The 13,238-nt window shown below is 44.7% G+C and overlaps 1 protein-coding gene across 2 annotated transcripts in view; it reads right to left on the minus strand.

Annotated features, from left to right (window-relative positions):
• Window positions 1-1,694: 1,694 nt before the first annotated feature.
• BNC1 (basonuclin zinc finger protein 1) overlaps window positions 1,695-13,238 on the minus strand; it is a 38,010-nt gene continuing 26,466 nt past the window's right edge. For both annotated transcript variants that reach the window (XM_081171096.1, XM_081171095.1), the window contains exons 4-5: window positions 9,948-11,854; window positions 1,695-7,048 (exon numbers count right to left, since the gene is read on the minus strand). In XM_081171096.1, coding sequence (XP_081027222.1) covers window positions 6,361-7,048; window positions 9,948-11,854 — 2,595 coding nt within the window. In that variant the 3' untranslated portion in view covers window positions 1,695-6,360. The remainder of the gene's footprint in view (window positions 7,049-9,947; window positions 11,855-13,238) is intronic.

Here is a 13,238-nt window from a genome sequence, read left to right on the forward strand (position 1 = left end):
TGTGTGAAATACCTGTGGGTTAGCTATTATGATTGCTAGGGAGTGAGGGGTTATGTAAAAGAAATAAGCAAACAGATCACTGCTTGGAAGATTGGAAGGAGAAGCAGCTATTAAATTACACAGGTTAGAGGTGCATTAGTCTGCTGCAGCAGAAGCAACGAAAGCTTGAATAATTTTATTAAACTCTTTCCACAAGAGTGCTGAGAGTGGCTAAGAGGCCTCTATTCCCCTCACACAGCTACAGTTCCCAGAGTCTCCTGGCAAGAGGGGTTGACTGTCAAAACCACTCTAGGGTAAGGTAAAGGTAAAGGACCCCTGGACGGTTGAGTCCAGTCAAAGGTGATTATGGGGAGCGGCGCTCATCCCACTTCAGGCCAAGGGAGCCGGTGTTTGTCCGCAAACAGCTTTCTGGGTCATGTGGCCAGCAGGATTAAACCGCTTCTGGCAAAACTTGACACCATGATGGAAGTCAGAGCACACAGAAACGCCGTTTACCTTCCTGCCACAGAGGTACCTCTTTATCTACTCACACTGGTGTGCTTTCGAACTGCTAGGTTGGCAGGAGCTGGGACAGAGCAATGGGAGCTCACTTTGTCGTGGGGATTCAAACCACCAACCTTCCGATTGGCAAACCCAAGAGGCTCAGTGCTTTAGACCACAGCACAACCCGTGTCCCTCACCACTAGGAACTGCAGCTCCAGGAGGAAAATCCAAGATCTCCTCAGCAGCTTTAATGAACTACAGTTCCCAGGATTCTTTGGGGGAAGCCATGACTGTTGAAGTGGTACAACAGGACTTTAAATGTATGGTGCAGATGGAGCCTGAGAGAAGACATAAATCTAAGATTCCCATATCCAAACCAAACACTGCAGTCCAGCCTTGGTATCTTGGGCTCAGGGAATCTCTGGATCACAGCATCCCAAACTTGGGTCTCCTACTGTTTTTGAACTACAACGCCCATCATCCCTTGCTTGCAGGACCAGTGCTCAGGGATGATGGGAGCTGTAGTCCAAAAACAGCTGGAGACCCAAGTTTGGGAAACCCTGCCGGGGATCAATAGTGATGCTCAGGCCCAGAAACATCTCTGTTGTCACCACTGGCCTTCAAGTCTCTGACTGAGTTACTGCTCTTTTCTGGGATCATGATTCTACCACACTGTCATCTAGGCAACTTCTAGAATTCTTGATCTCAAAAGTTGGCGATGCCCACTAAGCTTATATGGTGAGATATCTATCTATCTATCTATCTATCTATCTATCTATCTATCTATCTATCATCTATCTATCTATCATCTATCTATCATCTATCATCTATCTATCTCTATCATCTATCTATCTATCTATCTATCATCTATCTATCTATCTATCTATCTATCTATCTATCTATCATCTATTATGCAACATTTTGGTGGTGATACCCATCAATGGCCTATTGGCCAGTCTAGCTCAATAGACCTTCCATGTCATGAGGCAGTGCCTTTATGTAGCAAACACTGCCCCAGTTGTGAGCTTTGAGGAACATCTGGCTGGCTGATGTTGGCAGCCAAATATTGTGATTAGGGTGACCTTTGACCTTCTCCAGCTGGTGCCGTGCAACCTCTTAGGCTTAAAAGCTAACAGCATCACATATCCAGAGTGCTAATTCTAGAAACCGATTCCTCAGGGGAGTTTTGCCTGGATGCACTCAGAAGAAAATTATTGTATATTTTTTATTAACACATAGAAAATTCTGAAGAAAATACAAAATGGTATTACTTTAAGGGGAACAGTGAAAAAACAAACCTCAAGAATTGGGCATTACAACTTTCATTTACGACAAAGGCTTCTTTCATTTTTTTTATAAAAACAAAAACAAAACCCCAAATCTTATTAAGATTAAGCAAGCACATTTATACAGCAATGACAACAAAATAGAGCTTGAAATAAATGGAAATATTGTTAATGGGCGTCAACCCTGCGCCCGGTTATACTGACTTCAGTAGGGTGACACAACCTAGCTGAAGCCTGTTGGTTTTGACCACCTTGTAGTGACCAAGGGTGGTGTTCAACTATGTCCTACTCAGAACAGATCCATTAAAATTACTGAACCTATGTTAGTCATGCCCATTAACCCCAATGGGTCTACACTGAGTAGGACTAGCATTGCATACCACCCCAGGCTCCCCGCAGTCCGCTTTCTATCCAAACAAGTATTCCAACATGAAAAGTAAATGACACAGTTCAGTTGCAAAAATGAAAAAAAGTAGTCTTATTTCTGTTGCAAAATAGCATCGGACACAAATGTTTTCTGGGCAATAGTTTCATTATTGCATCCATCTAGCGGAAAACATGGCATAGCACTAAAAAAAAATGCACTCATTTCCATTTGCTCTCTGTACCTTTCCGTCAAACTGCTCATGATACGTTTATAGCTGTGGATGTGGCAGCGCCGAGTATATGCTAAATCACTTCTCTCTCTCTCTCTCTCTCTCTCTCTCTCTCTCTCTCTCACACACACACACACACACACACACACACACACACACACACACACCAGGTGCTAATCCTGAACCTCCTAGGCTATAAGAGCTAGCAAACATTGGGCACATTCAGTTTCCTGGGTCACCCACTAAGCTGAATGCAGCCAACAGCTTTGCCAGGTGTTTACAGGCCAGGATTGGCATTAACATCTGGGATCGTCAGGCAGCTGCCAGTGACCAAATGTCAGCAGGGCCCATGCTGTGGGTACTTGACCCCCCTGCTCACCTGGCACCAGTCGTGTCACTCTCAGGCTTTGTGGGAAATTAAAACTGTGCCTTCCCAGACTCAGCCCAGCAAGTTCACATCTGGGGACCAAAAAAAAGGTGGGCTGGGAAGGTCCTCCCAAAGGATGGGGAGCTCTTAAGCTGGTTCAGTGCTTAAAGTACCTGTTTCTTAAACAGCAAAATAGGTTTACAGAGTCTCTGGTAGGCTGCCAAACATGTATTACCAGTTGTGCAGGCCTGCTTTGAAACTAACACATGGGAATACTATCTGCAGGACCCTCAAAGTGGCCACTCCATCAGGGGCTCATTCATAGAAATGTATCTTGATCTACTGGTACCTGCTGTCCCTCGAGATGCTTCCTTTGTACCCAAATGCTGCACCATGAAGCCAAACCAGAAACACAATAAAATGCTCCGTGGGTGAGCTTTTAGCCTGTTGTGGCTGATCAATCATCTGGCTATGTCCTAGAGAATTTGGAAACAGCTCCAATGTCAGGCTGATCAATTGTATACTCTAGCTGCACCACCACATCAGATCGGACCATGCTGAAAAGTTAAAAAATGGTTGTTTCCCCATCTTTCTAACCTCACACAGTGGGTTTGGAATTCTTGCAGGTGTGTCTAAACACACAGCAGTAGCTCCGCTTTCTGTTTTGTTTAATAGAGTTGTGTTTATTTGGGAGGTCTCAACCTTAGTAAATCTAATGGTAAGTCACTTTCACAACCTTCTATTTCCCTCTGCTTTGCCACCATGTTGTGGTTTATTCCCTGCTCTCCCTTACGTAAATATTCATGCTGCTGCAGAAACTGCACTCCTAACACACCCAACACACCCATACCCACATCCAAGGGTATTCTGCCAGCAGCACAAACAACCCTCCTCTCCCTCTCTCTCTATTTTGCTCTTGAGAAATCCGTGCACAAACCCATTTTGCAAAGCTGGAATCCAGATAAGAATCAACCCAAGTTCTCTTGAAGAAGCGGCAGCTGGTTATCTGAATGGTCCCACATCTATCTGAAACCGCCAGCCAGGACTTTGACATGGGAAATTCAGAATTCTGATGGCTATGCATAGATAGAATCCTCCGTTTTAAATCAGCTGAAGGTCTGCATCAGCTGTAAATCCAAAAACTAGTTTACTGTGTATAAAAACTGAACCTGGAGTGATCTCAGCCTGAATTCCAGCACATCAAACTGTGTCCATCAAATGTGGCACATCAGAGCAACACACATCACCAACCTACTCTGTGATATGAAATTGTGCTACAAACTTTTTTGTGTAGAATAAATTAAACATTGAGACCCATGGACAGTTTTTCCTATTCACCCTACATACTAAGCCCAAGATTTCAATCTAAAGTTTTCAGTCACCAGCTAGCCAATAAAGCATCAAGACTAAAATTTAGCTAAACTGCAAACTCCGGGGGAGAGGAACATCGTAGAAACCACAAAATACTCTTAAAATACTTTGGCATCATATGTACAAAATGTGCAGTCAGTGTCATGCCTGGGTACCACAACAGATCAAAACTGGATTGAATGGGGAAAAATAATTTGAAAGGCTTGGTCAATAAAAATAAGTATTACCCCCCTAAGCTATTCAAAATGATTTCATCAAAGACATTAGCACACCATGTACACAAACACAGCAATGCTATGACATGATTACAAATTAAATATTTTAAAAGTGGTTTTTTTTAAAATACAACGTAAGACCAATCAAATTAAGTGCACAGAACATAATGCAGAATACTGGTACGTACAGTGACAAGGATATTGAACAAAGTTATTATATTTATACTAAGCAATGCTTTAATATAAAAGAGAGTGTCAACAAAGCTAAATGGATTACTCTTCTTTATGTTGCAACAAAGACCAGCATTCTCCCCTTGGTGGCAAACAACTACATCAACAAAACATAATGACTTAGTTTCCCCAATCTCATGCTGTTTCCTGTAAAATGCTGGACAGTGCTGAGTAACACCCCCCTCCCGAATACCCAATGTAGCCATCAAAAAGTGCAATAAAAATACACACTGCATTTATAAAATGTCCTGTATGTGGTTCAAAAATCTTTGGAAGCATGTTATGACATGTTAGGCTGTACAAACTGACCCATTTCAGAGGCTCCCAAAGTTAACCAAGAGTCTTTTTAAAAAATAATAATAATCAAAGAGGGAATATTCTGTTCTTTTCTCAAGGCTGGTCCTCGTGTGTGTGTGTGTGTGTGTGTGTGTGTGTGTGTGTGTGTGTGTGTGTGTATCCCCAGACATGGAGTAGCTCAGAAGCAGGTTCCAAGACAGACCCATGAACTGCTGAGTGGCTTCTGGCGTCTGGAAGTTTACAGATCCATCTTGGAGCCAGCCTCATTATTCATTTAGACAAGAATTTTACATGTCTTTTCTAGAACTGGGACCTTTTGTTCTTTTCCTTTCTTCAAATGTTGTAAAAATAATGGACAACCCAGAGTGGAAGAAAACCCTACAATACGTCTTCAAGTAAAATAGCTCCTGAAATCAAGAACTCCAGAATCATATGCTACATTTCCCTAAAACCTCTATTTTAGTTTCTGGCATTCAATAATAAATTACGTGGGAAACACCACATTTATTTAATACTGCAAAGTCAGCCTCGGAGCAGAGGTGCGTGTTAAACAAGCATGGCGCTGTTGCTGAAAATGACGTCCGTGCATTTAGTTTCCCCTCCATATCCCCTTGGTTGCCACTGGGAAGAGGTGTGAAAAATGCAACAGAATGATATTATGCCATGGATAAAGAGAGGAATGCGTGGACTTCCAGATGTTGTGGACTCCAACTCCCGTCAGTCCTACCAGCATGGCCAATAGCCAGGTATGATGCAAGTTGCAGTCTAACCACATCTTGAGCGTCAAAGGTTCATCATCCCTGGGATAATTTATTACTCATTGGGGAGAGAAAGGGAAAACTGGACATGGCGCTCCCATTTTCAAAAACAGCTTTGCGTTTTCTTTTGTAATGTGTAGCCCAGCCTTCACACTACGATGTTAGACAGAGGTGTGGAAAAAGCCCCATCATGGCATTATGGCATGGGCTAAGTGGGGAACCCGTATGTCCCTCAAGATGTTGTGGCACTCCAAACTCCCATCAGCCTCAGGGAATTATGGGAGTTGGAGTTTAACGGCATCTGTTTAACAGGTTCCCGATCCTTGATCTCAGGATAGAAACGACAGCGTTAAAAACCCTCCAGTTCAACCAATGGGCTCAACCAGCAGTTCCCACCCATCCCTCCACATTGATCATGTAAACGAAACATTGGAATAGTGTCTTCACTGTGTCTCATATTGCAAACCATCAAGAGTACCTTTATTATGTCTCCTGATCCTCTCTTTTTTTAAAGTGTGTATCTACATCTAAGTGAAAAACTCAGGCTAGTGTTGTCGGTGTGCCCTATTTTGCTCGGTGAAAACACATACTGTGTAAACGGAAGCAGAACGTGGCCCTGTGTTTTCAGTGTGCACTGTGGAAGAAAGCACCCTGGAAGAAAACAAAACAAAGGGAAACCTCACTCTTACACTTTTCTTTTTAAAGTTGAAATGATGACTCTTAACCAAACAGAAGCTGCTGCCCAACAGCGAGATGTTACTGGGGGCTACCTGTTGACCTGATCAAGCTCTTGTGTAAATTGGGGTTTTGACTGTGTCGGTTTCTGCTGCGCACGGAAGAAAACATTGTATTGCAACCTGGGACTTTGCATTGGTGGAGCTGGCGGAGATGGACTGTTTTGTAATGGGCCCTGAAAGTCCCTTTATTACTGTAGCTTTTTTGGCATATGTGGCAGGTTATTGGCAAACTGGAAGGTATGCTTGAGGAACTCTCGTTAGTCTTCTCCATCAGAGAACAGTCTTGGTAGAGGTCTTCATTCAGGATCAAAGGCGGACTTTCACAGCTTTCGTCACTGTCCTCCAAAACCCCAGGACCTTCTTCATTGTCTCCGTCAGAATCCCAAGAGGAATGAGCACTGCCCTCCGACTTGATGCTGGAAGTTGTGCTTAAATCCAGAACGGCCCCATCGTTTACCAGGTCATACTGGTAGCTCTCGGGGCAGGCCTCTCCCATCTTGCTCATTGGGAAAACCAGGCTGCCAGTCCTATTCATCCCTTTGAAGATGACCGAAGTTTGCTGCCCAACGTGTCCTATCAAAGAGTCGTCCGGACAAATCTCTTTCGCCATATCCTTCAAGAGGTACGTTGCATTGAAATGGTGGTTCTTGATTTCCAAGGGATCTTTGGTCAAAAGCTTATGGTGAAGGTTTAGGTTGGAGCTATGTCTGGAGAAAGAAGATCAGGGATGCTGTTAGAATCAAGGAGGAGAAGCAGCTGAACAGTCAACACTTAAGCACAAGCTCTGAATGTGAGCATTGTCCCAGCGTGGATACCACCCCTCGCCCAAGTGATGAATGCTGTAATAATAATAATAATAATAATAATAATAATAATAATAATAATAATAATAATAATAATAATAATAATTTATTATTTATACCCCGCCCATCTGGCTGGGCCTCCCCAGCCACTCTGGGCGGCTTCCATAAAAACCAAAAATACAATAAAATATCACACGTTAAAAACTTCCCTGAACAGGGCTGCCTTCAGATGTCTTCTGAATGTCAGGTAGTTGTTTATCGCTTTGACATCTGCTAGAAGGGCGTTCCACAGGGCGGGCGCCACTACCGAGAAGGCCCTCTGCCTGGTTCCCTGTAACCTCACTTCTCGCAGGGAGGGAACCGCCAGAAGGCCCTCGGCGCTGGACCTCAGTGTCCGGGCAGAACGATGGGGGTGGAGATGCTCCTTCAGGTATACTGGACCGAGGCCGTTACAGCAATGTAACCATGGTGTGGAGATAGAGGCACCTTCCTTGGGTACAATTGGGATAAGGGTACTAAATGGGCAACCAAGAGTATGTAATATATTGATGGCTATGCCTCTAGGATGACCTGTCTCATCACGGCACTGCAGTCATTTCTCTTTGTTCAGGCTTGTGGGAAGGGCGAGGTGAGGATTGTATTTTTTCTGTTGCTGCGGTTTCATTTGCATGGAATTTATGTTGGCCTCTCTTAATATGATTGGTTTTAATTTTATGTATTTCTGACCTGAGATCTTCAGATGAAGAGCAGAATAAATAAAATTGTTTTTAAAAATATATCTTAAATTCAGTCCAGTTTGTTTGATCTCCGTACCATAAACAGCTAACAGAGCGTAGGGTGACCAAGACAGCCACATTAGCAAAAATTTAAAAAGGACAAGATACACCAAGTGGTGGAGAACTTTTGGTCTTCTAGATGTCACTGACTACAACTGCCATCAGGCCTAGCAAGCATAGCCAATGGGCAGGGATAACGGGAGTTGCAGTTCTGTGACATTTGGAGAAACAAAGGTTCCCCACACCTAATATCCATGAACAAATGGTGCCATAGCCTTAAGTAAGACAACACATTTTCTCCCAGTACAGAATAGCTAGTCCCGTTTTTCAAGATGAACAGCCAGATGCAGCAGCTAGTTCTGAGGTCTGGCGAGGGCAGTGAGCCAGCCAGAGCAGCCCTGTTGCATCTCCTCCTTAGTTCTGTCCCCACAGCCTGACACAGGAAGGCAGATCTGGCCACTACATACTGCTAGTAAAAGGTAAATGTAAAGGACCGCTGGATGGTTAAGTCCAGTCAAAGGCGACTATAGGGCTGTGGCACTCATCTCGCTTCAGGCCGAGGGAGCCGGCGTTCATCCACAGACAGCTTTCCAGGTCATGTGGTCAGCATGACTAAACCGCTTCTGGCGCAACAGAACACTGTGACGGAAGCCAGAGCGCATGGAAATGCCATTTACCTTCCTGCCACAGCGGTGCCTATATATTTACTTGCACTGGTGTGCTTTCAAACTGCTAGGTTGGCAGGAGCTGGGACAGAGCAATGGGAGCTCACCCCATCGCGTGGATTCGAACTGCCAACCTTCTGATCAGCAAGCCCAAGAGGCTCAGTGGTTTAGACCACAGCGCCACCTGTGACCCATACTGCTAGTGGAGAAGGGGGGAAGTGGAAGCAGGAGGCAGCAAGATTTGGGGCCAGCAGCTTCTGAACAGGAACAGTCTTATCTGACTGCAATCTCAGACCTTAAATAGTCCACAACAATTCTTCCTGTTTGTTAGCTACTTCCCAGCTGGCAATGGGATTGAATTGGAACCTGCTCCTGGGAAGAGCAAGACGGGGCACGTGTGGCTCTCCAAATTCTGCTTGACTCTCAGTGCCCATCATTCCCAGCCAGAGGAACAAAATGAATAGATAGATAGATAGATAGATAGATAGATAGATAGATGATAGATATAGATGATAGATAGATGATAGAGATAGATAGATGATTGATAGATAGATAGATGATAGATAGATGATAGATAGATGATAGATAGATAGATAGATAGATAGATAGATAGATAGATAGATAGATAGATGATAGATAGATGATAGATAGATAGATAGATAGATAGATAGATGATAGATAGATGATTGATAGATAGATAGATGATAGATACATAGATACCACTGTAGATTTTGCTTTAAAAATTTAGGGAGACAGCTGAAAAGACAAGTTAAATGCAAGACCTTGTTATCCTGCCTGTGCAAGAAATTGCATCTCTAAAAACGACAACCCACAAATAAAATTATTTTCAAACACTGTTATCTACTAGCAATGAAATTTCCAGGGTTTCATTTAATGCCGTGGTTCCCAATGTGAGGCACACGCCCCACAGGGGGGCAAGTTGTTTTTTTTTTGGGGGGGGGGCAATTCAAGAATGAGTTATTAACAGTGAATGGCCTTTTAGGCTTCCTCCACGTGAACAGGAGTTTACTTTTTGAATAACAGTATTATATGTCACGGGGTGTGTGGGGGGGCATCAGGATTTTAGAGACACTTAGGTGGGGCATGGCCAAAAAAAGGTTGGGAACCACTGATTCAATGCCTTCTTGTCCAGGGGGGAAAGCAAGGTTTTGTCCCATGGATTTTCAGTGCTCCAATAAGGTACGGAACAGCATGAGGAAGATACATGGGGTGAGGGGGCACACCACAAAAACGTGCTTCAAAACTTATTTGCATTTCAGACTAGGCTCCATTGTAGGACTATTATTTTATTTTTATCTTTTAAAAATAATAATAGAAGGATTATGTGCACTCTTTTCTTACCTGTCTCGACTTCTACGAGAAGGAAAAGCAGCATTGCAACCCTCCACGGTGCAAATATGCATTTCTTTTAGGTGTACGTTTTTAAAATGCATTTTCACACTGTAGGGGTTTTTAAAGGTCTTCTTACAGATGTCACAATGGAAACGGCTGTCTTCCCTCTGAAGCCCTAGCGGCGCATGTTGACTGACACGATCTATATCTTTAAAAGCTTCAAAACCAGGAACGGCTACACTCCTACCGGACAGTGTGCCAAACGACCCCCTACTCAGCAAGTGGTGTTGCAATTCGGCGCAGTCGTTCATTGGGATCCTGTAATTCAGTTGCTCTTTAAGATAGCCATGGGGTTCTGTCACTGCTTTGATCACATCGTGCTGCTGGTTTGAATCTTTGCAGGCATTTTCACAAGAAACTACCTTTAACAATTTGCCTTGTTCGGGCTTAGCTGTTTTCTCAGGGCGATGCAACTCGTCCGCGTTGGTGCATGTGTTATTTGGCTCAATAGATTTAAAATATGTCGGCCCTCCATCTTCAGAAATGGATTTCTGTGACGTACCTGAACGGGACTTCTTTTCCATTGGGTGGCTTGGGGTTTTTTCTATCCTAGAACCGCCCATCTCAACATGCCCGTCACTTACCGGCCGAGGAGGCATGTCGTCTTCCGAGCTGGCAACTTCGTGAGTTGCGCTAGGGGTATCAATGGCTTCTGTCTCTATCTTGATGGGCATGCTAGACTTGCGGGATTTTTTCTTGGGCAGCGCGTCAAAGGGCGATTCGTTGGAAACCAGCGGCTCAGGGATTGACGAGGAAACCAGAGGTAGGGAAGGAAGGGTGCCGGGAGTATTTGCAAGTTCCGCCGGTGTGACCGGACTGCGATAGAATGGGAGAACTGGCTGCACGGTCCTCAAGTTTGGAAAGAGAATGCCATTTTGGCCAGTACTGTGAAAACCTGGCTGCGTCTTTGAATCGCTGCAAGAGCTTCCGTAGCTGGAAACGGACCTACTGTCGGGAGGCAAAATGTTGAAGTCTGTCCGTTTGTTCTCTTCCAGTCCGGTGATGGCCAACCCGTTTCTCAGATCTTTATCCCGGTTGTTCCTGTTCATTGGCATGTGAAGCCTTGGGTTGGGGTTGGCACTGTGTCGATTTCGGCTCCGGAGAGAGCTAAAGACCATGTTGCATCCTTCAATGGTACATTTATGTTTGATCTTCAGGTGGACAGCGTTGTAGTGGATCTTCAGAGTCCCTTTGTCGTAAAAGGTCTTTTCGCACGCTGTACAAAAAACACGCCCTCTCCTTGTGGCGAAGCCGTTTTTATCGACAGATTTTATTTTACTTTCTGGGGAGAGCTGGCTTATTTCAGGCTTTGTGATGCTGCTGGGCGAACTTAAATCTCTTGGAGAAGTGTCGTCCTTCAAAGTGATATCTGGGCTGGTCGAGGCCATCTCCTTTTCACCTTGAAATGAAGACTCGGAAGTTAGGAAGCTGTTTTCCGCAAACTGCATAGGGACATCTTGCTTGAGTTCATTGCTGCAGTCCTGACTTTGCTCCATCAAAAGCCTCTCAGGGGGTGAACCTATGAGGGGTGGAGGGACAGGACTGAAAAACTGAAAGGGCAACATGAAGGCCATGTTGTTGACAACGTTCTCAAAGTGGTGGATGTTGACAGGGTTCATTTTGTCCAAGGAAGCCGGGAGGCTTGCACTCCTCTGACTACAGCTTTCGATGAATGCCCTAATATCCATATTGGCTGCGGTTGTGGGGATGACGATGGACTGCCCTTCTTTCTCCTGAATCGCCATTAACTCCACAATGGACTTGGTCTCGCCAAAGCGCAGAAATTGCTGCAAAGTAGCCAGTTCTTCTTCACTGGTCATGATACTCCAGTGGTCCAGGACCTTTCCTGCAGCATCCTTAAAAAGACAACAGGCAACACTGTACGTAAAAGAGGAACACACCAACATCAAATTCAGATGGATGCTTCAGTGCAGGGGCAGCTAACATAGGTATTGTTGGACTGTAACTCTCATAATCCTTGACCATTGGTCATACTGGCTGGAGCTGATGAGGTTTGTAACCCAATGGTATTTGAAAGCACAACGTTGCCTACCTCCCCTTGAGATGCTTATGCTTAACTTGCAAAGTGGAAGGGCCATAGCTCAGTGGCAGATAATCTGCTTTGCATTCAGATTCAAGTCCCAGGTTCAATCCCCGATGTCCCCAAGTGTGGCCAGAAAAGAGCCATGCCTGAAACCCTCAAGAGCTACTGCCAGTCAGTGTAGACAATATTGAACTAGACAGACCAACATTCTGAATCAGCTCCCTATGTTCCTGTGTGCTAAAGTTGCTACTCTGCATGGTCTTCTCCACCTCCCAGTAAAAAAGGAGACAAGACAGACATGCTCCACTCACCCACTCCTTCTGATGTCCTGTCACTCGTCCCACTCACTTGCAGTGCAACACACCTGGGATCCTGCTTGCCAGAACAGGTGAAAGATGCTCCATGCACCATGATAACCACAGAGGGAGCAGGCTAGGGGAACTGTGTTTGCCTTGTCCCTTGCTTCAATGGGAGTTTGAAAGGGCTATATTTGGGGTCAGGATGGCAATAATAATAATACAGTCATACCTCGAGTTGAAGTAGCTTCGGGTTAAGCATTTTCGGGTTGCGCTCCGCAGCGACCCGGAAGTAATTGAGCGTGTTACTTCCAGGTTTTGCCACTCGCGCATGCGCAGACGCTCAAAATGATGTCACGCGCATGCGTGGAAGGGGCAAATTGTGACCCGTGCACACGCAGACACGGGTTGCGTTCACTTCAGGATGCGAACGGGGCTCCGGAATGGATCCCGTTCGCATCCAGAGGTACCACTGTAATAATAATAATAATAATAATAATAATAATAATAATAATAATAATAATAATAATAATAATATATTTATACCCCGCCCATCTGGCTGGGTATAAATAAAACATTAAAAACTTCCCTAAACAGGGCTGCCTTCAGATGTCTTTTAAAAGTCAGATAGTTGTTTATTTCCTTGACATCTGATGGGAGGGCGTTCCACAGGGTGGGCGCCACTACCAAGAAGGCCCTCTGCCTGGTTCCCTGTAACCTCACTTCTCGCAGGGAGGGAACCACCGGAAGACCCTTGGAACTGGACCTCAGTGTCCAGGCTGAACGATGGGGGTGGAGATGCTCCTTCAGATATTCTGGGCCGAGGCTGTTCAGGGCTTTAAAGGTCAGCACCAACAGTCTGAATTGTGCCCAGAAACATACTAGGAACCAATGTGGGTC

The sequence above is a fragment of the Podarcis bocagei genome (assembly GCF_964188305.1).
Source record: "Podarcis bocagei genome assembly, chromosome: 14".
Classification (NCBI taxonomy): Eukaryota; Metazoa; Chordata; class Lepidosauria; order Squamata; family Lacertidae; genus Podarcis; species Podarcis bocagei.